The sequence below is a fragment of the Pteronotus mesoamericanus genome, unplaced genomic scaffold (assembly GCF_021234165.1).
Source record: "Pteronotus mesoamericanus isolate MK-2021 breed Mesoamerican mustached bat unplaced genomic scaffold, CSHL_Meso_final contig_317, whole genome shotgun sequence".
NCBI classification, from domain to species: Eukaryota; Metazoa; Chordata; class Mammalia; order Chiroptera; family Mormoopidae; genus Pteronotus; species Pteronotus mesoamericanus.
In genome coordinates, this window is record NW_026555133.1 from 2980659 (window position 1) to 3007303 (window position 26645).

General features: G+C 56.7%; 1 protein-coding gene across 2 annotated transcripts in view; it reads right to left on the reverse strand.

Annotated features, from left to right (window-relative positions):
• PITPNM3 (PITPNM family member 3) overlaps positions 1-24349 on the reverse strand; it is an 84641-nt gene extending 60292 nt beyond the window's left edge. For both annotated transcript variants that reach the window (XM_054575851.1, XM_054575850.1), the window contains exons 1-2: positions 24250-24349; positions 10946-11041 (exon numbers count right to left, since the gene is read on the reverse strand). In XM_054575851.1, coding sequence (XP_054431826.1) covers positions 10946-11041; positions 24250-24271 — 118 coding nt within the window. In that variant the 5' untranslated portion in view covers positions 24272-24349. The remainder of the gene's footprint in view (positions 1-10945; positions 11042-24249) is intronic.
• Positions 24350-26645: the final 2296 nt, after the last annotated feature.

Sequence of the window (26645 nt, forward strand, 5' to 3'; positions counted from 1 at the left end):
AGGGCAGCTCTGGAGTAACAGGAAGAGCAGAAGATGTCTGGTTCAAATAAACCCTTGAGCTGGGTGGAACCCTTAGCTCACGTCACAACCTTATGAACTTATTAGTGCCTTCATTCTCCACCCCTAAGCCTCCCCTCAACCCTGTCTCTATCCTTGCTCTTTCCCAGTGTGAGCTTAGCGATTACCCTGGGGGGCTCGATGGGGCCGGCCACGTTCCCTAGCCACACTGAATACCAGCCCTGGGTCCCACATCTGGTGCAGTCCCTCATCCCAGAAAGGGGCATTTCCTCAAGAACAACCCCCCAGGAATGTGCCCTCCTCTCTCTTTGAACAGCCTTCCTGGTAAAGAGCTTTGTGTCCTCCTTCACAGAATAGACATTAAAGAATGGCGAGGAGAAGCCTCAAGTTTACGATAACCAGAAATAAAGGGATGAGGCTCATTTCATTGCCAAAGAACTTTACAGAACAGGTGGGACCAGGAGGGAGGATCTGAAGCTTGGGGAGCTGTCCAGAGTTCTGAACCTCTTCAGCGATCCAGGACCCATTTCTGGCTGGGGTCTGGGTGATGATGATGATGGTGGTGGTGGTGATCGTTCCTGCCTTATTTTATTTATTTGTTTGTTTGTTTGTTTGTTTATTCACTTATTTGATTTATTTAACAACACATCAAATTCTTACTATGCACTGACATGGTTATAAGTGGTTTAAAAATGTTAATTCACTTAATTCTCATAAAATACTAACAAGGTACAATTATTATTATCTCCGTTTTAGGCATGGAGTAGTTCAGCAGTTCAGCAATTTGCCCAATGTCAACGTCCAGAGCCAGTATTTAAGTTCATATATACTATTTCAAGAGCCCTTGAATCTCATCCTCCTGATGGCCTGCGCTGGGCACCCTGTTTTGGCTCCAGCACCCAGACAACTTACTTGGTGTGAGGTGTTCTGTCCAACACCAGTGGGCACCTCTTAGCAGCACCGTGTTCTGGGCAGAGCTCCGACCAGGCTCCAGTCCAGAGTCTGCTACACGTGAGCATGTGCTGTACCCACATCCCTCCATCCTTCCTGTTTTTTAATCTCTTAAATGGGAATAACAACTCTGGTTCGACAGCTCTTTCTACCAAGCTGTCATGAGGACGACGATATGCTACGTTTGCAAAAGCTACAGCAGCCAACATGCCATGGACCAATATCAGGTGGGATTACTCAGGGGGAGCAGGATCACGAGGGGGTAAGAGCTTAGTTCTGGTGTTATGTTGACCCTTCAGTCCTGCCGGATATCTGACCTTTGAAAGTAACTTAGGCTTTCTGAGCCTCGGTTTCCTCCTCTATTAAACGATGTCATAGTCATGGCTACGTCATAAGATTGCTGTGAGGCAATGAAGGTAAAGTGCTTGCAAGCATGACTGGCACCCAATAAGAGAGCACAGAGGTGGAAAACAGCACATGAAGAAGGTGGCCCTTTATCGCGCCCACCACCCGAGCCCCAGCTCTCACACTTATGCTGTGGTCTGCCCCTACGACACTCTGGCCCCGCTCCAGCGTGGGGTAGTCAGGGTCAGCCTGTAGCCCGCTTTTGGGGGTCTGTGTCTCCTGGCTCAGTTGCACAAGCATTCAGTTGTCCGCTTGTCCATTCAAACATTCATTCTGCAATGAATGGATTCCTGAGCACTTCCTGTGTGCAGTGTGAGACCCGATCTCTATCCTCGGGGAGTACAGTTTTGTGAAAACACACAACAATAAACAATTCTGATGCAGAAAGATGAGCGTGCCCGTGCTCCTGGTCCAGGGCCTGGTATGCAGCAGGTGCTCAGCAGGTGCTTACACATCCTAGCTCCCATTTTTTCTACAATGTGTGAGCCCTTTCCCTGGGGCGTGTGTGAGGCTATCAGAACCCCGAGGGTCGTCCCAGGCGCTAAGGTTTGAGCAAACCTACTTCTGCACCACCCTCGGCCTCTTTCCTCCCTTCCTAGTTTTGTGCATGACCATCCTCCATCTTTCCCTTTTGGTCTTTAGTTTCTCTTTCTAGTAAATGTATTTTCCTCTCTGACTCCTACTGTGTTTCTCTATTTTTGATGTCTGGTCCTGTCCCACTCAGATCTGATCTCGCCAGATCCCTTTCCATTGATCTCTGTCCCTGTTGGTCCTTGTATCTCTCAGGTCTCTCAGGCTCTCAGCCACATCTGTCCCTCTGTCTGGGCAGGTCTCAGTCATGCTTCCATACTCTTGCTCTTCCTGTCTCTGTATCCCAGCATCTGTCTCTCTCCTCTCTCTGGGTAGATATGTCTCTTCCCTGATATCTCCCACTCTCTGGGTTTCTCTTTCTTTCTCTGGATCCTGCCCCTCAAGGTCCCTCTACCCACGCAGGTCTTTCTTGCTTTCTCTGGGCTTCTCGCCCTCTTTCTGGTTCACCATCTCTCTTTCAACCATTTCTGGTCCTCTATTGGGTGTGTTTATGTGTGTGCGCGCCCCTCTCTCCCATCCTCTCTCGATCTCTCTCGCTCTCTCTCCCTCCACTTTCTCACCTTCTCCCTGACTTTCTTGCACTCCCTGCCCTTCCACCCCATCCTTGTCTCTCCAGCTGCACCCGCCCCCCCACCTGTCAGACACGCTTTCTGTGGGCCTCTCCTCTGCCCCCTGCTCTCAACACTCAGCCTTCAGATTCTCACTCTGGCAACACACACACACACACACACACACACGATTGCTCCTTTCGGGGTCATTCAGGCAAACTATACGTTAGGTCTCCGCTCAACCTCCCCTCACTGTGGTCTGTGTCTCCCACCAGGGCCCACAGAGGCCACAAAGGGCTTCTTTGGATAAATGTCCTGGATATTGATTCTGCTTTTGAACTTCTGGCGACTGTTCCCTGCATGCTAATTCTCATCCCCTGAGACCTCTGGTGTGGACACAGTTTTTGCATCTACCTCATCCCAACTGAGCCCCAGCCCCTGCCCAGACGAGGTGTCAGGCTGAAACCCACCCAGAGGCACCACCACCCTGGCCTTGACCCCAGACTGGCTCCGACCCTGAGCAAAGCGTGGGTGCGCACCTTCAAGCACAACGTCCAGAGCCATAAGGGGTCTTCGAAGAGACCCCAGACCTCTGTTTCTGCGGGACCCACGGGGCTTCAGGGCAGGGAACCTCCTTGTCCTGCATCGGGATGCCGGCGGGTCCTCTACCATACATCACCCTTGGCATCTAGCCCAAGATGCCAGTTTTTCCAAGGACCTGGACATGCTTTGCTCTGGAGCCTCCAGGACACAAGAATGCTAACCAACCCTCCCCTGGCGCTGTGTAACACTGGCCCATCCCCCCACCCATGGCCCCCACCGCTACCCTCTCTTCTTGAGGACCAACATTCTGCCACCGTGAAGCTGCTTCTAGGAATATTGATTTTAAATTGTTAAGGAAAAAAAACCTCAGAAAGAACCTTTGACCCTCCTACCTAAGAGATTCAGACAGACAAACTTGCTTCAGGAGGAGAGGTTAGGATGTCACCTTAGCCTAATTTGAATTAAGTTTGATGAGCAAGAGCTTCAGGCAGGTGCCTGTGAGCCAGATACCCAGTGTCCCCTTGTTTCTGAGCCACACAACAAGGGATTGCCTGTCACATGTACTCCAGTCCCCCTCGACTACCTGCACATGGCCCCTTCTCACTTCTGAATCTCATACCCTGTTCTCACCCCTTTCTCCTTTGTCCATTGTGTTTTCTATACCTGGGTTGCCTCATTGTCTTTGGAATTTTCATGCGATGATCATGCTTATGTAAATTCTCCATGCACATGGATTACTTTGATTTTTCTCCTGCTAATTTGGTTATTAGTCCAGCCTGGAAGAACTTAGAATGTGGGAGGAAAAATATATATATTCTTTGGCCACCACACAGTGGAGGGATCCTTGCCCAGCCCACTCCCAGAGACCTTTGAGGCTGTTCCACGCCATTTGCTTCCATTCCCCTGCCCGCACTGAGAGGGAGGGCCAAGAGCAGCGTCACACCTGTGGCTTGCTCCAGTGGGGGGCCCTATGCCCAGCTTCTCACAGGGACATCCTCCCACCCCACCCACGAGAGAAACAACCCTGTCCCAGGTTGTGCGGGAGGGACCCTGGGGCCCAGAGACTCAAGCCTTGCCTGAGGTCAGACAGTGACCAGCCAGTCAGTAGCATGACCCTGATGAAAACCTGGTCCTCTGACCCCTGGTGACCTGCACTCCTTTCCCTGACTCTCCCCCGCCTTTGGGGTTCCAGTGGCCGTGTTATCACAGTAAAAGCTCAGGCAGGAGAAGAGCTGGGACGGACTCTCATTCTCTCTGAGGCTGGCTCTGCCTCAGCACCTTTGTCTACAAACTGGGGTGCTTCATCTTGTGCTGCCTCCCTCTCCTGGCTGCTGTGAGCAACCGGGGAGTCAGGGCAAGAAGCAAAGTCTCTGTGGGACAGAGACCAGCTCCTGGGCCCCCAGCCTCCTGCTGGGTGGGGGAGGGGAGGGTCAGAAGGTGCTGAGCTTGGAGAGAGCAAGAGAACAAAGGACACAGAAGACAGGACAGCCAAAAACTTCCAGCTTCCCACCCGGGAGGACTCCCCTCCCCGCCAAAGGAGGGAGCTCTAAGCTTTGCTCTCTGTCAAGCTACCCAGGGCCAGATGTGCCCTGAAAATAATCCCTGGTGCCCCCTGTGCCCTCCTCACCCCTATTCTCATCCCCAGCCTGGCTAACATCCCCCCTGCAACTGTCAGGGCCTGGCCAGCTTGTACACATTCATAGCGGTGAGAGGGGTTATTATTTCATCGTTGGCTGAGAAAGTCAGTAGAAAACGTGTTTCCCATGAATGCGAGGGATTTTTCCTGGGCATTATTGCCAACAGATCTTGTAAGGCCAGTTGGGAGCCTCGGGGAATGTTTAGAGCTGAAAGGAGGCATCCAGGCGAAGTCCAGCACCTGCATTTGACAGCTGGCCCGGGGCACACAGTGCTTCAGGGGCAGGGCTGGGCCAGGAATCCAGGTCTCCTGCCTGCTGGCTCGGGGCATTGCCCATTCACGCTGTCTTCCGCCAGCGGAGTTCAAGGTAAGTCAGAGCCTCTGTTTGAACTCAGAGGCTTGGTGACTTTCAAGATTTCTCTGACTGGGCTATTTATTGCATTTAAGTAGAAGGTTCAAGTTAAGGGTTCACCTGATATTTTCTATATATGACATACATTTTGCGGTACAAACAGGTGACGAGTGACTCATGCTTGACATGGCCAACCAGAGCCATCTGACGCTCATCTGACGCCGCAGCGTCACTTCAGCCTCACCCTGCACCCCTGTCGGGCTGGCGACTCCAAAGGAGAAGGGCAGGGAGCACAGCTAGGGCGCGGTCGGCCCACTCAGAGCCCCTTCCTGCTATCTTTCCGTGATCCAGCTGTGTAACTTCTGGTCAGTGACTCTAGGTTTAAAATAATTTGTCAGTGGTCAGTTTCTACGCAACATCATCATCCACTAAGGATTTCAAAATCACATTCTCTGTTCAGCTGTTAATGCTGGGAACCATATTTACTTGTACAAGCATTTCCCTGTTTTTGGGTTTTTTTTGGGTTTTTGGCTCATGAATTCTATTTCTGTTTGTCTATAAGAAATGTAAGAGTGGAATGTTAATAAATTCCAGTTTGGCTCTGTAATGTCAAGAACTTAAAAATTTAAAAATGGATTGCTTCATATTTGAAGAAGCTTGGAACTACAAAAAGGCAGGGCCTGGCTTGTGTGGCTCAGTGGGTTGGACGTCATCCTATAAACTGAAAGGTCATGGGTTCAGTTCCCAGTCAGGGCACATGCCTGGGTTATGGGACAGGTTCCCAGGGCCTGCAAGAAGCAGCCAATAGGTGTTTCTCTCCCTGTCTTTCTCCCTCCTTCCCCCTCTCTCTAAAAAGAAATAAAATCTTTTTTTTTAAAGGACATTTTTCATTTTCTCTCTGGAACTCAGCATTTCATGGCCACGGACCATATGACATCTGGGCTGTCCCTCCTTGGCCTACTGAGCCCTTCTTCCCTGGTGTATGGCCAGGCTGCCTGTCACCCAGCAGTTTTCATCAGCCACAATGAGGGCACAGCCACTGGAGGCTCTGGCAGGCTTCCGTTGTGCAGGACCATCCTGCACCAGCGATCCTGGATTCGGAGCCTGGGTACCAGGGCCACCCTGGAGCCCGGGCAGGAAAGCATGCGCTGAGCATGCTGGGTCAGGCCTGCTCTCCCTCCGCGGCCAGGGCGGCGGGCCGCAGCACTGAGCGGGCACCCCTCGCTCGCTCTCCGCACGCCCGCCTTCTGCTCATTCCTCCGGTGAAAGCTTTGAGCTGACCGTCCCCACTGTCCGGAACACTGTGCCCCCAGGTACTCACACAGTTCATTTCTTGTTATGCAGCTCTCTGCTCAAGGCCACCCCTGGGGGCCTCCTACAGTCACCGGGCACCCTCTCACGGTCCCTTGTGTTATGTTGGAGGGAGTTCCTCCGTTCTTTAAAACAGTATTGCTGAGATAAAATCGACATTCAGTGAAGTATACATATTTAAAATGCACAATTTGAGGAAGCACCTTTCTATTATTTACTAGATGGGATGCTGTCCAATTCATGAATTGTTCAATAAAGCCAATTGGACCTTCAAATTTAAAAAATAAAATAAAAACATAGAATGTACAATTTGATAAGTTTTGACATGCGTACACACCCGTGAAACCATCATCCCAATCAAGACAGTGACTATGTATCCATGACCCTCAGAAGTTTCCTCCCGTCCCTTTTGACCCCTCTTTTCTGCCTCTGGGCAACCATCAATCTGCGCCTGTCACTATAGAGCCATTTGCATTTTCTGGAGATGTATATAAATGGAATCATACAATATGTACTTTTTCCATCTGACTCCTTTACCCATCTTGCTTATTTTGAGATTCATCCACATGGTGCATGTAGCAGTAGTTCATACCTTCTTATTGCCAAGTAGTATTTTATTGCATGAACGTATAACACAATTTGTTTATCTATTCACCCTTTGATGTACATTTGAGTTGTTTTCAGTTTAGGGCTATAATGAATAAAGCTGCTATAAACATTCATGGACATGTCTTAGGTGACCTGATGCTTTCTTTCCTCTTGGGTAAATTACTTAGAAGTGGAAGGGCTGGCTGATGTATTACTTAACTTCGATTAACTTCTTTTTTTAAATCCTCACCTGAGGATATGACTTATTGATCTTTTAGAGAAAAAGAGAGACATCAGTCAGTTGCCTCCCATATTTGCCCTGACCGAGGATTGAACCCACCACCTAGTATGTACCCTGACTGGAAATCGGATCCACAGCCTTTTAGTGTACGGGACGATGCTCCAACCAACTGAGCCACCCGGCCAGGGCAATTTTGATTAACTTTTTAAGAAGCTACAATCCACTTTCTAAAATGGTTGTACCATTGTACATTCCCATCTGCAGAGTTTGAAAGTTCCATTCCTCCATTTCCTGATTAGCTCTCTTAATTAGCTGCTGTAATAGGTGTGCAGTAGTAGCTTACTGTTGTTTTAATTGCATTGAATTTGCATTTCATGACTAATGATGTTGAGTTTATTTTAATTTTTTGTCATTCATATATCTTTTCTAGTGAGAGGGCTGTTCCTTTATGTTATTTTATTTATGGTAATTATGAACATAATTTACATGCTTGGATATTGTCTTACCACCCACCACCTGTCAACACTAAACTGCAGGCTCCACGAGGGCTGGGACAGGAGGTATTTGCCCCCGTGTCCCCAGCACCTACACTACCGCCTGATGCTGAAGGGCAGATGCGTAGTAAACGCTTGACAGAATGAACGAAGGAGTCTGAATTCTCACCCCTGTTCCCTCTGACTCTGTGTGACTCTGAGCAAGTGTCCCCATTCTCTGGTCCCAGTTTCCCAGCCTGAAAACTGGGATGAGGTGTTGAACTCAAAACCCGAAGGGCCCCCCAGCTCTGACGTGGCCAACATTTGTGGCACATCCCCTCACTCCGCCCCGGACCTTGGCAGACCAGGCCGTGGCTCCCCAGCTGTCCTTTCACTGTGTGGACAGGAGAGGGAGTGGCACGTCTTCTGGGTGGAGCCCCTGGACCCCGCAGCCCACCCTGCAGCACTCTGAGGCCCAGGCCTGCTGCCTCAGCCTAAGGAGCCAGCACGCTGCCCAGGGGCTGTTATAGACCAGGCGGCTCCATACTCCTACTTAACTAACCCCCACCCCTCCTCTGCCTCAAGGCACAACTAAAGCCTCCAGAGCAGAAGAGCCTCCCCTCTGCTACTGGATCAGGAGCCATGGCGGTCTTTCATTTCACCAGGAGAACCCAGTGCTGGGCAAATAGGCTGGAGCTTAAGGAATAAAGGAAGGGAAGGTCTTTATTTCAGTAATAAGACCTGGACATTCAACTCCTGGGTTCCAGTCCTTTCATTTTCCCCCTGATGTGTGATCTTGAGAGGTCACTTCCATGGCGTAGCCTCAGTTTCCCCATCAGAGCACTGAGGAGGAGGACATAATGTTCCAGGACCTGTTCAGGGCTGACACCCACCAGGGTGGCTCCACCACAGCAGGATTTGGCTTCATAGAGGCTGCAAGATGCAGGGCCTTGCTCAGGTGGGGACAGAAGGGACAGAGACCACCCCCCAAGGTCAGGGTCTGGGCTCAGTCTGGCTGGAGAGAAGAGGCCAGGGAGGTGGCCCTTCAAGGAATGCCCTGGAAGCTAGTCTGGATGCGGAAAGAGGGCGGGGCCTGCACCGGGCGCCTGGAAGCCGAGAAGGAGGGCGACGTCTTCGCCTCTTACTGCCTTGAGCCAAGGAAACGTGCAAAGGCCTTGTGCAGGGAGGCCACATGGAACAGACAGGACATCTGGAGTTGGCAACTCAGAACTAACGAGGATTCCAGCAATCTGTGGCGCACCTTCTGTGGCTGGGGGCCACGGATGCTCTGGAAGGGGTGAGATGAAGGAGGGAGCGGAGACGCGAGGCTGGTAGGGAGTGCCGAGGGGCAGGAGACCGGGAAAGTCACGGGAGAGCCTGGAATCCTGGGACAGCGAAGAGCAGAAAAGCAGAGGCGGGCAGCGGGCTGGGGAGGTGAAGCCAAGGCAAGGAGACGGTGGGGCCTCCAACAAGAGAGGAGTGAGGGAGGAGGCCAACTGGGAACTGCAGGCTGAGCAGTGAGACCACGGGAGGGGGAAGGACGGAGAGCTGAGGAGGCAGCAGTCAGCAGGGAGGAGAGCAGCTGCGTGTGTCCACGGCTGCTCTGCTCGCAGCAGCGAAAGCAGGTGAGCGGCCCCCTGGGAGGAGATGGGGCCGACCCGCACTGCCCACCCGGGCCTCCCGCAGTGAGCCATCGTCATCTGGGAATGTGGAATCTTAATGAACTGCACAAATATTTTAAATAAATGTGCTCGAAGCATCAAAATATTGGAGCCATTGTTGTCACACTGTGGCTTAGTTGCTATGGAGGAACTCAGCCCTGGCAGCCGCCAGTGGGAGATAGGAAATGATCCCCAAATGGGCTTGTTCAGGGTTGGCATCAGGGCGGGGCCTCTCTGCCCAGAGCCAAGGACGAGGGAGGCTGGAGCCAGAGCACCCTGCCACCCAGCTGTGCTTCCCATCCATTTCCCCTGAACTGGAAATGCTCCATTTCTGGAGGCACAGAGCTAATAGGGAAACTGAGGCCTGATGAAGGTAAAAAGACTTGCCTAAGATCACAAACAAGTCAATGGCATGGATGAGCCCATACCCCACGTGAGCTGCTCTGGGTCCAGATGTGTCCCCAGCACAGTCTGTTTCTCTTTCAAGACCCCATTCTGCCAGGTATTTCAAAGATGGCCCTGCCTTGGAAAGAAGCTAACCTCCCAAATACGGTGACTTCCCAGAGTGGGACCAAGCCAGCCAGGTGGGAACCGGGGCCCCCCTGGGTTGGAGAGGATGCCCCTGTACTTTGCACCCACTCCCACACAGCCTGGGGAACACAGCGCAAGGGTCCTCTCTGCTGATCCCACACAGACTCCGCCTCCCACGGCCCCACACATGCCCCGCACGCTCTCCCCTCTGAGCTTTGGCGCAGGCTGATCCTTCTGCCTGAAATGCCCGCCCCAGCTGGTGCCCTCACATCCAATTTCTACAATGCTTCCCGTTCTTCCATCGCCATTGAAAGAGTGCCCCTGGCTGAGTCCTGTGTGCTGGCCGTGACTCAGCCCTGGGGCGCAAAGCTGACATCCTTCCCACCATCACCTCTCGCTGAGCAGCTGCGACTGTCTTTCTCACTGGTCCCCGCCTCCTTCGCAGTTCCCCTCGCATCCACAGGCTGATCTTTTAAGTCGCCTACTGATGGACCCCAGGCAGCCTCATTGCTCCCCCACCCCCACCCCCATGCGGGCCTGCTGCAGCTCCTGGGATGCCCCCATCTTTCCTGCTTCGGCGCCATCCTCCCTGTTCCCTGTCTAGAGGCTCTTTCCCCCACTCCTCGCTCACCTAGCCAACTCCTCCCCTCCATTCTGCAGAGAGGAAGGTAACGATGTCCCCACCCTAACCACATTTAGGTGCCCCCGCCCCACTCTTTCTGTAAACAGCTGGTACTTGTTACTCAGGGGCATTATCCCCCATTTGTGATTGCATTTCCCTTTGGGTAACTGTTTAATGTTGGCCTCTCCCACTAGACTATGAGCTCAATGAGGATGGTGAGCGGGCCTAGCAGTTTACTGCAGTACCGTGCGCCCTTGCAGAGCTCCTGGGACATCCTGGGGACTCGGCAGCTATCTCAGAGAGTGTGGGAGTGAGTGCTGACCCCAGCCCTCGGGGAACCCCCAGACTGAGTCAGTGCGAATTGCGGTACTGCAGCGTCTGAGCGGGGAGAGATAATAACCCCCAATGGGGAGTCTTTCTTGGGGCTTCCAGAAAGATGAGCCCGCCAGGGATGAGAGGATGAGGTCCACTCACCTCTGGCATCAAAGAATTCATCATCCGAGCTCTCCACTGAGTCACTGAGGACATTTCGAAGGTGCCAGGGGGCGCCGCCGCCCGGGGTAGGGCCACCTGCCAAAGGGAACACATATGTTAACCAAGCCTGAGACCCTGCCCGGGCAGGAAGAAGGTGAACAGAGACACCCTGGACCAAGCTCAGCCGGTGTCCTGCGTGTCCGGGCCCGCTCCCTCCTGGTGCTTGGCCCCCCACCCCCCACCCACAGCTATGGTTTCCTTCTGGTCCCCACACCCTTCTGAGATAGCCCAGTGGGGCAGCGGAAGTTTCCTCCTGTATGGAGCGAGAGTCTGGAGGGACAGGGTGGGGGGACATCTGGGGCCCGGGAGAACGGTTCCAAGTGGCCCAGAACTGCTGGGGGCCGAGCTGGCAGAGCAAATGAAAGTACAACAGCTAGCCAACACTATTAATCACTACTTAGTTCCTAAACCAGGGAATTAATGGGCATTTGAAACACCTATTTATGAGATACCAGCAGGTCTTCAAAAAGCACATCTTTTCCAAAGCAACTGATCTGGCCAACTGTGTCCTGCTGGGAGACCAGGATTCTAATCCCACTCAGCTTCCGCCCCCCTTCCCCCCTGCCTCCCCAACATGGAGCCTGAGAGTGGGCGGGTCAGCTTCCTCCTCGGAGCTTTCCTTCTGTCCCCTGCAAACAGGGATCAGGGCCCTGCTTTCCTGACCTCACTGGGCTGTCGTGAAGACAATAAGAAGTGAAGGCCATGCACATCCCTGGCAGGGGTGGAAAATGCTGTAGAGATGCCCAAGAGGGTCAGGGAGTCTCCTGAGGGGCAGGGGACGAGGCCAGGTATGCTAAAGGCCACACACAGTCTTAAGCATCAGAGAAGGTGGGCACCATGATCCCAAAACAGCCAGGGAAAGGCCCAGAAGCTCAGTCACCTTGAGGCGGTCCTTGCCCTATACCCCTCCGCGTTTTCTGTGTCCACTTTGCGGTCCCAGGAGGAATAGGGCCAGGAAGTGTTTTTGGCAGATAAGTGAATTAATAAAAGTGATCTGATGAGTAAATATATTCTGCTAGTTGCCTCACGGGTATTATCTGTCTATCCTGACCGAGCCCTGTGGAGTGGATATCATGAATCCCCATCTTACACCTAAGGAGATGAAGCCTCACAAATGGGGAAGTCTTTTGCTCAAAGTCATAAAGGTAGTCAGTGATGGAGGCAGGATCCGAACCCCGACCCGCCTGACTGCAGGACCTGTGCTCAGGACCACCGTGCTGCATGCTCTGTACCACTGCTCAGGACGGGGGTCCCAGGTACCCTCCTCTCTGTCGGCCAGAACAACACTCCCACCTGCTGCTGGCCAGCTGGGCAAGGGGCTGGAGGTCTGCCCTGGCTGTTCTCAGGGGCCCTAGCCCTGGGAGGCAGCTGTCCCAGGTCTAGAACCATCCACCCACCAGGTCTGCAAATTAGTGTCTGGGCATCCTTACATCTGCGTGAAAATCTAGATGTGTGCCCACATTCTTTAACGAGTGTGAGCCTCCCCAACAGGCCACTGCTCCTTCCAAAGACCACCCCTGAGACCCACGCACACACACACACACACACACACACCCCAGACCCTGGCCATGGGTGAAAATTTAGCAGAAAAGTGAGAACATGGGCTTTGAAGCAACACAAACCTGGGTTTAATGCTACCAATGACTAACCTGTGACCTGAAGTAAATCAATGTCCTCACCTACTGTTAGGAGACTTAACTAAGATCATCCACTGGAGTGTCCAGCATTGCCTGGCACTCAGGAGGTGGCAGCCTCATCCGCTGCAGGACCAAGGTTTAGGCAGGCTCTGGCGGCCACCTGCGCCAGATGGGGCTCCCGGGCAGCCTCCAGGGGCCCTCCCCACCAACACGTTCCTCCTGGATCTTCAGAGGCCCCACCGCACCCTCCAGCAGACTGCCCTTCTGTCCTGCCTTCTCTACTGCACTCTTTTAAAACTTGAAATCAGGATAAAAGAGAAAGAGGACCATCTCAACCCTGCCCCGCAGTCCAGAGACAAACAAATGACCCTTCCCAGCACACGGTGCCCCGATCTCCCCACGGAGCCCCAAGCGGGAGCCACCTCTCTCTCTCCTGGCCCATCGACCCACCGCCTGCAGGTCTGGTCTGGTCCCCTGGACCTGGCCACAGGCCTGGGTCTCCCCGCAATGGGGACATCTGGGGGTTCTGCCTCAGGTGCCCCCCTACTGCACATGTCCCCCTTCGCCCAGGCACACGGAATAGGCAGGCAGTCAAGAGCCTGCTGTGGGTGCTGTGCCTGATACCAGGGCCCCCAGCGGCCCCAGCCTGAGGGCCGGAGCCCCGCCAGAAGGAAGCCACCAGCCTGCTCGCAGGAGCCCAGTCTGAGGGGAACGCACTGTCACAGCGGAAAGGCCCTGGCACAGCAGAGCGAGGGATGCAGGGATTGGCTGGCTCTTCCTGGGCCAGACCTTGGGCCAGATGGTGCAAGAGGAAGGAGTTGGGGAAAGAGCTGAACTGGATCAGCCACTGCCCTGGGGTGCCAGCCTTGGGGCCCAGTCCTGTGCCACCCCTGCACCGCGCAGGACAAAGGAGAAGCAGGCAAGCTGACGCCTGCGCTCGAAAGCACACACACCCTGCACCCCGCAGGCGTAGGCGGCACCTTCCTGAGGCAGGACCGTGCTGGTGGAGAAGGGGGTACAGGCAGAAGGCCTTCTGCAGGGGGGGTGAGCTGGGCCTCAGGAGAAGGGTGAGCAGGGTTGGCCAGGCTGGGGCAGGGTGGGAGAGAGGACAGACAGAGGTCAAAGCAATCAGGCCACTTCCTAGATCTAGATCTGGATCTAGAACTTTCTCCCCAAGAGTAAGAAATCTGGCTCCTCAGAGCAAGGAAGGGAACATGGGTGTCTGCTCTGAGAGCCACAGCCCTGAGGGGCTCCAGTAACACCCGCCGATTCCTAGACCTCTGGGGGGCCCAGGTGCCTCTGAAAGAACCAAGGCGGGACTCCCACGCTGGCCCTGCGTCCTGCAACGGTGGCCACAGTGTCTGTGCCCAGCCCTGCCTGACGCTGCATCTGAAGCGACTGCCTGGCAGGCCCGCTGGATTCGAGCGATCTGGCCTCAGAAGGGGACCGGGGCTGAGGGCGCGCAGAGGGCTGGGCTGCGGGCGCGCAGGCTCATCCAGGCCGGCCCCACGGCTCCTCTCTCTCTGTCCCTGTCCCACACAGACCCACACACACAGCCTCACGCACAGACACACACACAGCCTCACACACATTCGCACACACAGCCTCACACACAGACACACACACAGCCTCACGCACAGACACACACACAGCCTCACTCACAGAGACACACACAGCCTCACGCACAGACACACACACAGCCTCGCACACATACAGCCTCACACACATTCACACACACAGTCTCACAGAGGCACACACAGCCTCACAGAGACACACACAGCCTCACACACATTCACACACACAGCCTCATGCACAGACACACACACAGCCACACACACAGCCTCACGCACAGACACACACACAGCCTCACAGAGACACACACAGCCTCACACACATTCACACACACAGCCTCACGCACACGTTCAGATCACACTTCCCTGCGTCCCGGGCCTGGCCTGGCGTCCCAGGAGCCCAGGTGCAGGATGTGGAGCACCAGCTGCATGGTCTGCGTGAGGCTCCCGCAGGCAGGGCGAGCCCGAGGCCCTCCTCCCCCCACCCCTCCCCCGGGAGCCCCGCCTGCCTCCTCTCCCATGGACCACTCACTGTCCCACTCCCTCCAGCTGCTTCAAATCCCAGCTCTGCCACCTATCCACGGATGATTGTAGTAACTGTCACTCGACACCACTCTGTTCCTCAGTTTCCTCCTCTGTAAAATGGGAATAATACGAGTCCTTACATATGGTTGCTATGAGGATTGAATGAATGAATATTTGAAAAAGGTTTAGCATAACACCTGGCACTCAGTACTATAAGAGGGTTTGTTAAATAACATAAATTTTCAGGATTATCCACGGCCCTTTCTCTGGTCCTTTCCTATGTGGAAGCTCCCAAGGGTGAGCGCCTTTCCTCCCCATGCCCCCGGGATGGGAGCCCAGAGGGCAAAGCTGGAACTGCCCTCCTCTCCTGAGGCTGGGAGTGCCCGTGCCCCGGGGCCCACAGGCTGCTCCTGGCGCCTGGCCATCCTTCTCTCTTCTCTTCCAGCCTAGCTTCCTGGGGCTGCATCCTGTGTGCCCCCCAAACCTCGAGCTATGTCCCCAAACATCCTTTGCTTGTGCTCACAGAGCACCTACCCCAGACTGGGTGGGCCTGCCCGCCCCCCGGGCTGCATGCTCCGCCGAGGCCGGCGGGCCCCCAGCAGGAACCCTCTCCAGGCCCGTAGCCGTGCCTGGCCCAGGGACGCACGCAGAAAAAGCTCTCATTACGCTCTGAATGGCCCTGCATGGGGCAGGTCTCTGGAGGGCCCCCTTGGGGAAGTGTCCCACAGAATGGGTCCTCAGGCCCCCCGCGCTGGGTCAGGATGAGTGTGGGAACCAGACCGATGCAGGGCCAACCAGCCCATGCTCAGATTTCAAGGGGCTATGGGGCCAACCCAGGGAGGGAGGAGAGGCCAGGAGATGCTGCTTCCAGAAAAAGGCATTATTGAAGGAAACCAGTGCTGGCTGGGGGTTGGTTGCCATAGAAACACGTCCTAACTATCTCCCAAACTGTTGTATGCGCCACTGATGAGCTTATGTGCTAGGCTGTTTCAGCGGACAGGCCAGGAGTCCCAGGAGAGCCTGTCTGCTGGGGTTCCCAGCACCTGGAGCCCAGATCCAGAAGGACTTGAAAGGAATCCAGCTTCTGAGGCAACCAGGCAGCTCCATCCGTCCAGGGCTGGACTCAAGGATTGAGGCTGCACCTCCAGGCTGCACACCATCCTGAGGTTAGCCACAGCCCCAACCTTGACCTCAGCCACAGCCCGAGCCTTGAGCTCGCCACAGATCAAGACGCAACCACGATCGCCGGACAAGCTGAGACCCAGCTGCAGACCAGGCGACAGCCCCAGTCTCAAACTGAGCTAGGAAGCTAGTCACAGACCAAGCTGCACACTGAGCCTTTACCCAGCCACAGCCCCAGCCACAGATCCGGCCACAGATCCGGCACCCCACCAAGCCAGGACTCCTGCCAGCAGCTGCAGCCTGGCCCTGGCTCTACACAGCGCTAGGCGCCATCAAGGGGCCGCCTCCCATAGCGTCAAGGATGTTCTCAGGCCTAACACTAAATTCTGTACAGCATTTTCCACCCCTGCCAGGGACATGCATGGCCTTCACTTCTTATTGTCTTCACGACAGCCCAGTGAGGTCAGGAAAGCAGGGCCCTGATCCCTGTTTGCAGGGGACAGAAGGAAAGCTCCGAGGAGGAAGCTGACCCGCCCACTCTCAGGCTCCATGTTGGGGAGGCAGGGGGAAGGGGGGCGGAAGCTGAGTGGGATTAGAATCCTGGTCTCCCAGCAGGACACAGTTGGCCAGATCAGTTGCTTTGGAAAAGATGTGCTTTTTGAAGACCTGCTGGTATCTCATAAATAGGTCTTTTAAATGCCCATTAATTCCCTGGTTTAGGAACTAATTAGTGATTAATAGCTTTGGCTAGCTGTTGTACTTTCATTTGCTCTGCCAGCTCGGCCCCCAGCAGTTCTGGGCCACTTGGAACCGTTCTCCCGGGCCCAGATGTCCCCCCACCCTGTCCCTCCAGACTCTCGCTCCATACGGGAGGAAACTTTCTCCTCCCTCTGAAGGGAGCTCCCATAGCACCTGCTATGATGGCTCTGCCCCTGCAAGCTCCTCAGGAGGGCAGCTGGGCGCAGGGGGAGCCCCCGAAAAGGGGACAGAGGGCCCCCTCAGCGTCCACAGGAAGGCACCCCTTCCGATCATTCCAGAACCCCTTGTGGAAAGTGAAGATGGGAGGTTAAGGACCCAGGTACCCAACAGGGAGGCCCAGCTGGGGTCACAGATTTGATGGAGGATGCTGGGGGCGCTTTCAGAGACTCCCTGATTCAATGACTGGGCCAGCTTTCTGGTGAGCCAGCAGTAGGAGAGCGGCCCCTCCCCCCACAAGGTCTTAGATGACTCTCCGTGGACCATTCCTACCACCTGCCACTCCAGGCTGCTATGAAGCAAAGATGGGGCCCAGGTGGCCTCTGTCCCCAGGCTCCCCATTTGGTGCCAAACCCCAGCACCAAGAAGCAGCAGCCGGGACCCCGGCGGCAGGGCTGCACAATGCTCTCATGACTGCCTCAGATTACACTGTACCCGATGGAAACAAACAGGCAGCAAGGGGTAAACACCACCACCTCCCCCCACACTGGGCAGCAATGGGAAAGCTGAAAATAGCCTTTTTTTTTTTTTTTTTACCACTAGGGATGATTCCAGGGTTGCTCAGCTGGGACCAGCCTCGAGGGAGGCAGGAGGCGGGAAGTGGGGGTGGGGAAAGGAGAAGGAAGCCATAGGCTAGCAGAGGCCCAAGGGAGCTCTGATCAGGAGGGTAGTGATCCGAACCCTTCCAGAATAGTCCAGAAAAGGTCAGCGTGAGTGGTGGGCAGCCCCAGCCGCTGCAAACCTCTCAAAGGCAGATTCCTAGAATAGCTGCCGCCCTGGGGACGCAGGTTTGCAGCCCGCACACCTAGGTCTCTCCCCAGAGAGCAGGTCAGGAGCGCAGGGCGCAATGTGCTCAGCAAACACCGAGAGCCAAGCAAACAAGGCATCAGCAGCAGACGGCTCAGAAGAGGCCTCTCGATCCACCAGAACTCAGCGCCCCTCCCAGACAGAGCCCGACGCGTTTCTATTTTTGCTTTCAACCCTTGTTCGGCATCCCCAGCTAACAGTTGGCTACGTCCCTTCCCTCCAGAATAACAGGTCATCTGGGAAGGAGAAACACCTCCTCGCTGGCCTCCCTTGCCCCAGGTCTGCAAATAAACAGGCTGACCCTCACAGAAGAAAAGGCACCCGACACCCCCATCCCGGGCACCTTCCCCTGGCAGAGCCTCAGCTCCGAGCTCGCCTGCCTGCCAGCCCCGGAGAGGACCCTCACTAAGATGCTTGGAGAGAACAGCTTGACGTCCAAGAATCCTGGTTTCCAGATGCAAAGACACCTGCTCCCTGCCAGCCCTGGCCGCACACACTGACCTCGCTCCCAGCGGCCACCAAACCTTCCCCCAGTGTCCTGAATTCACCCCACAGACAGGCCACAGCCCAAGCCCCTCCATGCCACCCCCAGTCTGGAGCCAGGCCCTGAGCTGGCCACTCAGGCTCAGCCTGGCCCACACCCCCCGCCCCCCGAGCCCTGGCCCCATTCCCAAATGAACCGCACAAATACAGCACTGGAGAGAGCTTGCAGGAAGCAGGGTGGGGCCCTACCCTGAGGACCCCGCTCCCCACCCAGAGCCGCTGACAGGCAGGAGGGTCCCCCACCATTCTCCCTCTCCATACATGACCTCATGGGGGCCGCGGCCACGCAGCCGTGCAGGCCTTCGCAGGCGCACGTGGGGCCCTGGGGGCGGCATTCACCTCCGGAGTGACTCACTGAGGCTCCCATGCCTTTGTGAAAGGGGGTGCAATTTAGCATTTGCTTTCTCCTTAGAAGACAAGACTTTCAAAAGCAACAGTGTAGAAAGATTCGAGGGGGTGGGTGGGGAGCTCAGATCTCATTTGATTTCCATACTCATTTGTTACGCATTCTCTCCTGCCCCCTCCTCCCCCAGACCTTCCCCTGGGGGCTCAGGCCGCCCCCTCCTGTGCGGCTCCTGGCTGGAGACCTGGCATGGTCGGCGCCTGGAACACCCAGGGAGCAGGTGCTCTCTGTGTCCCAGTCCTCAGCGCCCCGAGCGTTCCCCCATCCCTGCCACCCTCCCTGGAGGGTCCTTGTGGGGTAAGAGATGGGAGGAAGTGAGATCCCTTCAGACGCAGTAAAGCCAGCAGGGAGGGCAGCCAAAAAAGAGAGAGCAGGGTAAGGGCTGGAGCTGACGTAAAGCTCATTCTGACCCCCAACTTCACCCTCTTCTCGTTCCCTTATACAGATGAGCAAACTGAGGCCCAGAGGAGCAGCTCAAGGTCAACCAGCAACAGACCCAGGTCCCTCATTTGTTACACGATTTAACCCTTAGAAGGCTGCTTCCAGGAGTGGAAGAGCCCTAACCTAAGCACAGATTCCCACTCTGCCCCTCACTTTGTGTGATTCCAGACCCAGACCCTGAACCTCCCTGGGCCTCGGTTCTCTTACCTATAAAATGGGAACAACATTGGCCCTACTCCAAAGAGATGCTGTTGACCATTGGACAGGAAAGCATGGAGAGGATTGCTACCAAGAGAAGGAAGGGAGGGAGGGAGGGAGGGAGGGAGGGAGGGAGGGAGGGAAAGAGGGAAAGAAAGAAAAGAAAGCAAGATTGTTGTTCTCAGGATGCTAATCTCTGACCTGGCCCCCCCTCTCACACAAGCCTGGAATCCCAGAGAATTCCCGGGAGGTGGCTGGGCCCTACCAGGAACTCCCTAGTCCTCGGCACCTCACTGGTCTCTGCAAGTTTACGACCGCTGTCCTGGAAGGCACCAGACCTCGGAGAAGAATGCTTTGCCTTTCTGGCTTCCGTCTCCCACCCCATATGTCGAGTTGGAAGAGCTCCAAGCCTCTTTCAGGCATGACCTATCACAATATACTAAGGTATATGAGAAAACACCACACCTGCCCAGAGTGACGCAGACACACCCCAGCAAGGGGGGATGGGATCTAGCTGTGTCCTCATTCTCTGCATCCCACCATTGGACTCCCAGACACCAGCTGGGACAGGATTCTGGGCTCAGGGTCACATGCTTGAGGTGTGGCTTCTGCAGGAGCCGTGCTGTCTTTGACTCATGTAACCACACCACAGCCAGGGCTGAGAGGCAGCGAAGGGTCTCAGGCTGGGGCCAGTTGTGGCCTGCCGGGTCTGCTATGACAGGTAACTCGACCGAGGAACAAGAGACCTGCCCGAGCTCCGGCAGGACTGCAGGGATGTCCAAAAGGCCTCCTGGAGGCAGAGTTGTGCGAAGGCCTTGAGAGGGCACATGGGCGTCTGACCAAGCCCCAGCCCTTCCCCTGGGCACCTGAGACAGTGAGTTTGCAGTCTCCTTGCAGGACATGGTGGCCTTCCCGAGATACATCCCACAGCAACCCCAACACCCTGGGCCTGGGGGTTCCCAAGAGTCCTGCCTCAAATCCCCCGGCACCTGCCCAGAGTGCTGCGGATCTCAGTGTTGGTCCCTTTCCCTAGCTTCCAAATGTCGCCTCCTCTTAGAGATCAGGCCACTGTCCCCTACTCTGGAAGCCAAGGAGCTGGGGGGGGGGGGGCGGGTGGCAGGGGGAGGCCTGGCTTTGGGATGGTGAGACAACAGTTGACTCAGCTGAGCAAGGTCCAAACAGGCTCTGGAAAGGCAGGTCGCAGGCCCAGCTCTGCCACTACCTTCTTCTGTGGCCTTGGGCGCACACCTCCCCTCCCCAGGCCTCAGTGGGCCCTACTGACAAGGGCTTTGCAAATGGGTATCTGGGAGCATTCTCCAGCTCTGGCCATATAGGATCAGTATTTTATTGATCCAAATTACTGGGTTTGATATGCCCCAGCCTGCTGGCCCCTCCCCTCAGAACAGAGGCCAACACCTGGGAGCAAATAAACTGGTTCCTCCAGCCTGGAAGGCCCAGCCTTGTAGCCCCAGCCCAGCCTCTCCAGACAGTTCTTCTCCAGCCCGAGAGGTTCCAAGGCCCTCTTGGGCTCTCCCTCTATTCCTCCGTGGCCTCGCACTTACACTGCCCTGCAGCTATCAGGCACCCCTGCCGGCCTGCTGGGATGCAGAGGGCCCAGCCCCAGGGGCGTGGGGAGGCGGGGAGGGGCAGGCCACTGGCAGGAACCTGGACAAACCTTTCCCGGCCTGGCAAAGCCTCTTCCCTCTTCCCTCCCAGAAGCCCTGACATAGCAGTCAAAGGGATCTGTGGAAACACCCAGACCTTACCGTGTTGCTTCCGTGTTCAATGCTCCCCAGAGCTCCTTCCAACCCTCTGCACCCCTCCAGGAACCCGCCGTCTCAGCCAGACAGATTTCTGTACCCTTGGGCACTTCCTGCTCACCCACCTCATTCCCAGCCAGCAGCAGTGCAGAGGGACTAGTCCAACCCCCTAGTCTTTATTCAAGCCCCACGGAGAAGCCGGCCCCTCCCCACCTTCCTGTCTGAAGCCTGCTAGTCTTTAAGGAACAGTTCCTAGAGCCGTCCAGCCTTCTCCATTTCAAGCCACCCGGGCTTCCTCCGAGTCTGCTTTGCACTGAGGCCTGCCCACGCATAGCTCTCCTTGCAAAGCACCATCTCACAATGGACCTCCTAGACCCTTCCCCACCGGGGCCCCACCCCCACAGCTAGCAGCCTTTCATCCCAGAGGCAGGTCTTCTCCCCCTTTGTCTGCTAGACCAAGGGCTCCCTCAGAGCAGAAGCAAACCCCACTCTCCTTCCCTGCCTTTCCTCTCAAGACTGAGCGTGGGCACCACAACAATCCTGGTCTGTGTGACGGAAATCTCCCCCAGAGATTGGGAACTGGCAGTAGCCATTTGGGATCCACCCCGCACGATTTATCCAACACTTTCTGGGCCCTGGTTACACGCTCCCTTGTACCTGGGATCGCTGGGATCGCGGGGCAAGGTGAAAGTGCTCTCGCTGCCTCCCCTCCGCTCCTGGCTGCTCTGCACCAGCCTGAGGATGCCATCCACTGGGCTACAATGGGATGGCCCTGCGGTCATGCACTATGGTGGCCCTGGGGCACAAACCCTCATTTCTTCCCTTGCAGGCGGTTCCTTGCCAGCTTTTAGAGGGAACACCTCACAAATCATGAAGAGGACCCCTCACTCACAGGCCAGGCTCTCACGGCCTCCACCTCGGCCCTCAGTGTCCCTTCGTCCCCAGAGTGAAGGCCTGGTCACTTCTGACCATCGTTCTGCCCATGCGAGCAAGCTGGTCCTGAATGGCCATCCCTCTCTGCGTTACATCCTTTCCTTGGGCCTCGGTTTCTCTAGCTGTAAAGAGAGGGACTTGGGCTCCTGTCTCGAAGGACTCCCTCTGTTCTAACGCTCACCAATCTACCCTCCAGAGACTCAGCCAGTGGGGAGATGCGACTCCCATACACGCATGACTGCAGGCCGGTTTCAATTCAGTAGCTTTAGGAGCCGAAGGAAGAGGGACATTGGCAAAATGCAAAGTAGCCTGGAAGAGCTGAGAAAAGGAGTAATCCGATTTTGCTGGGGTCAATCCCTAGGGCTCCTCGGGGTGGCGGCGGCGGAGTGTGGGAGAGAAGAGCCAGGGCGTTCCATCCACAGAGGAGGGGCGCCGTGCGCCCTGAGGGGAAGGGCCAAGCGTGAAATTGCAACAAGGAAGGCAAACTGTTTGATGCTCCAGGCAGGGCAGTTTTTTCATCTGTCACTGGAACCAGTTCCCACGGACTCTCAGCCTAGGGACCAGGGGACCCACAGGCCAAGGCAGGAGGATGAGACAGCACCCCCATTCCAGGAGAGGGGTGACCTGTCAGGGCAGTGATGGAGAAATCCCACCATGAGAGCCCGGAGGGTCGGGCAGAGCCAGCTTCAGGGAGCTGGTTCTCTGAGTATCTGGGTCCAGATGTTTTAAAAGGGGGAGAGTAACATTTCCTATTTCGCAGGATCCTTGTGTACGTTGCCTGGTGCACAGTACAAGCAGTAAATATTCACTACTATTGTCACAGCAGTGCCCTGGCAGGCGATCTGTGCCCAGGGGGGCACGTACCCGCACACACATGCCCACATAGAGCGCGGGGGGGGGGGCGGCGAAGAGGCAGACACACACCCTGTCTTGTGCCCTTTGGGAGGAGAGGTGGTGGGGGAGAACCCAGCTCCGTCAGGGAAGGAGAGAGATTCTTTTCCAGCATCAATGGTGTCATGTCACTGTGCCTCCCCCAGGAGGGGAGAAGGGAGGGAAGTGAGAAAAGGGGTGTTCAGATGTGCCCGGTACTTGCTGTGTCTCACACAAGCAGCCCCACCCCAAAAGGATCCTCAGGGACAGAATGGAAATATATTCTCGGGCACCTAAATCATATACCCAGGTCATGCACCGGGGGGATCGGAACCCAGTTCAGGGTTCGGGCAGCATTTGGGGGGTGGCAGTGGATTCACACACAGCCCAGTGGTATTCACGCCCAGTGTGTGTACATGTGAATTCACACCCATTCCATCACTTCCATCGCTTATGGGCAGAGTGGTGGGTGGAGTTTGTGCCAAGCCAATGCCTAGTCCCAGGGGATGGCATGGCACCTGCCAACGTCACATGTCGGATATGAGTTCATGGCAGATTTATTTACACGTGCCAGCCTCACAAGCCAGCCCTGCTGAGGCCAGGCTTGCTGCCCCCACTGTACCATCGGCCGGTTGGGCTTTCCTTAACCCGAGACTCCCAAGGCACCAGCGGGCCCATAGTGTGCAAACAGGGGCAGAGCCTGGTCCACATCCCGCTCCCCAGTGCCCAGCTCAGAACCTGGCACAGAGCAGATGTTGGTGAATGAACGTCGGGCTGAATGAATGAGCGGATGACTAACGCCCACTTCTCACACCACAGGCTACACGCCTGAGTCTGAAAGAGGGCAGCGCCCACGGGACCCCAGAGGAGGTCGCACCTTCAGACCTTGGCACCTGAGGCTCTGCCTCTCGGGGTCCGGGTGGGGGGAGGGGGCGGGACGGTCACCAGCGTGTATGGCGTGAAGGACCTCTCCTTGCCAAGAAGAAATCTCGGTCGCCTCACTGGCCCGCGGGCAGGGGATTGTTGCGTCCTGGATAGAGCAAGTGGCAGGACCAGGAGGCGCGTCCTGGTTAGGGGGCGTGGGATGCAGCGGCAGCCGCGGGACAGCCCCTTCGGTTCCCGTGCCCGGGTCTGCCCAGGGCCTCCGCAGGGTGATGAAAGCTCCCACAGCCCGACTGGCCAGGGGCGCCGCAGCTCTGGCCCTTTCCAGTGGGGCCACGGCGAGGGGGACACGGTGTCCCACGAGGTGACTGTGGGCACGGGAAGGACGCGGGGCGCTCGGAGCCCCCTCTGCACGCGCCGGGGATCCAGCCTCAACACCGTCCACTGCAGCCCTCCCAGAACCCCCGCCCACCTGCGCGAGGGGCTCACCTGGGCCGGCGGCCCCTCCAGGAGCAGCGCGGGTCCCTCCCCCGAGCCACCGGCCCTGCCCTCCCGGCGCCCGCCCGCCCGCCCTCACCTGCACGGCCCGCCTTGGCCATGTCCCGGGCGGCGGGCTCCAGCTGAGCTGCCCGGCTCCTTGCGGCTCCCGGGATCGGCCCCGGCTCCGAGCCGCCTCCGGCCCGAGTGGACTCCGAGCGCCGCGCCCCGCGCCCCCACCCCGCGCGCTCGCCAGCCGCCACCGCAGCCGCCGCCTCACCGCTCCCTCCCGCTCCCTTAAAGGCGCCGAGCGGCGGCCGCGCCGGCCCCCCCGCCGCCGGGGAGGGACTGACGGAGGAAGGCGCCCAACCCGCCCCCGCGGGCCCGCACCCCGCCCGGGCCGCGGCCGCCGCTCCAGCCCGCTCCGCTCCGGCCCGCGCGGCCACCGCAGCGCGCGGGCGCGACGGCGCCCGAGACCCGGCCGGGGCGCAGAGACGGGCGAGACCGCGCTAGAGACACGAGACACTGCGGGCCAGACTGAGATGAGGATGGGAACTGGGAGTCAGGGGAGCAGAGACAGTGAGACACAGCGCTGGAGATACCCCCCTGGGGCCGAACCGCCAACGGGAGAGAAATTCAGAGACAAAAATTCAGAGACTAGAAACACAGAGCCTGGCACCGGGAGAGCGACTGAGCCAGCAGAGATGAGGAAAGGGGAAGGAAGAAGGGACATGGGGAGGTTCCCACGGAGCCAAGAAGGACGTGGCTCCAGAGATCGTAGACAATAGATGGACCTCTTCATCAGCCCCTACCCCAGAACTCTGGATCATTTCTAGGGGCTGACTTAGCCTCAGAGGGGAAGAGATTTCTATGCCCTGAACTCTAAAGGAAACTGTACAACGCGTGCAAATCCTCCTGGGACTCCAGTCGGGAGCAAAGTTTGCGGAGGCCAGGAGCCTAGCTGAGAGCAGCACCCCCTCCACCCCCAAAACCTGGGATGCAGACGTTTTGGTAATCTGTCCTGGGGGAGGCTGGGGAGATTTGGGCTGTGGCTTCTGCAGCCAGGGACCCACAGTCCGGCCCCAGCAAGGGGCACAGGTGGCCAGCTGTCCTGCAGGAGCATGGGTGGTAGCCAGGGGGGACGCCCCAGGGGATAAGCAGGGCCAGGCCAGGGCCAAGGGCCCAGCAGACACCCACCAGGTTTTGGCAGCTCCCAAAGCCAGAAAAGGGGGAGGGGTAGCTGCTCTTCAGATAACTTTTCAACCCCCACCAAGCCCTCCCCGGAAAAGACGCCCTCTGCTTCCTTCTGAAGAATTGGGAAGGGATAAAGGCCCATGGCAATCTGTGCCAAGTCACCACAGCCACTCTGTCGCACCTCAGCATTCCAGGGCAAAAGCCCATCTGCTCATTTCACCCGTGGGCTGGCCATGGTCCTGATTCCAGGGTTCTATCAGCCCCTCCATGCAAACAGGAGCCTCAGTGGGCATTTAGACCAGCACCCCCTCTCTAGGGCTCTGAGTCTGCCCACAGAATCCTCCCCTCCAAGTGGCCCTTCAGCTCTCGGCTCATTACATCCAAGGACAGGGAGCCCAGGACCTCAAGCAAGAGTTCTTCCGTCTTTGGATGGTGCTGGCCCTGAGAGTGTTTTCCCCTCATTAGAGCTTAATTCTGTATCTGTTATGACCCACCAATGAGCCCTTCTTATGCCTCACCCAACAAATCCAAGGCTCCCCAGGGCCCTGTCCCAAATCCCTAGGGTAGCTTCATTAACCACCCTCGTAGGCCAGAGACTGTGCTGGCTTTACCACTGCAAGTCCCACATCCCAGGAAAGCCTTCGGCCCTACGAACCCTGAACGGCCGTGCTGACGCCAGCACACGGAGTCTCAGGAGCTCTGAGGCGGTGAAGCCAGAGCTGCTCTCCGGAGTGGCCGCTGGTCACCTGCTGGGAGAGCGGGAATGGATGCTGGCAGCCTTTCTCGGTGCCGGGCGAGGCGGGGCGGGAGGAGCAGCGCATGTCTGTCATCCAGGCAGGGTGCTCAGGGCTATACACACGCCATGTCGTTGAACCCTCAGGTGCCCTCTGAGGTCTACGGTGTCATCCCCAGCTTACACGTAAGGAAGCAGAGGCTGAGACAGCCTGGTGCTCGTGGACGTTTGGGATTAGATGTTAAGCCTGTGCTCTGTCCTGCCCTCACCCTTCCCTGCAGGTGGGGCTCAGAGGCCTGACCGTCGGGCTCATGCCCAGGTTTGGCCACCTGGTCTGTGGGGGTGAGTGGCCACAGAGGAGAGATAAACCAACTTCACAGGGGACTCACCTGGGTCTGAGCAGCTCCCCAGGCCCTTGGCTCATGGCAGTAATAGGGACCACAGTCTGCGCACGCGCACCTGCTTTCACACCTACACACACACAGGCAAACACACCCTGCTCAGGGAAGAGGAGCTCTGAGGTGGGCGCTGAGACCCCTCCCCACCACTCAGTCCAGCCACCACGAACC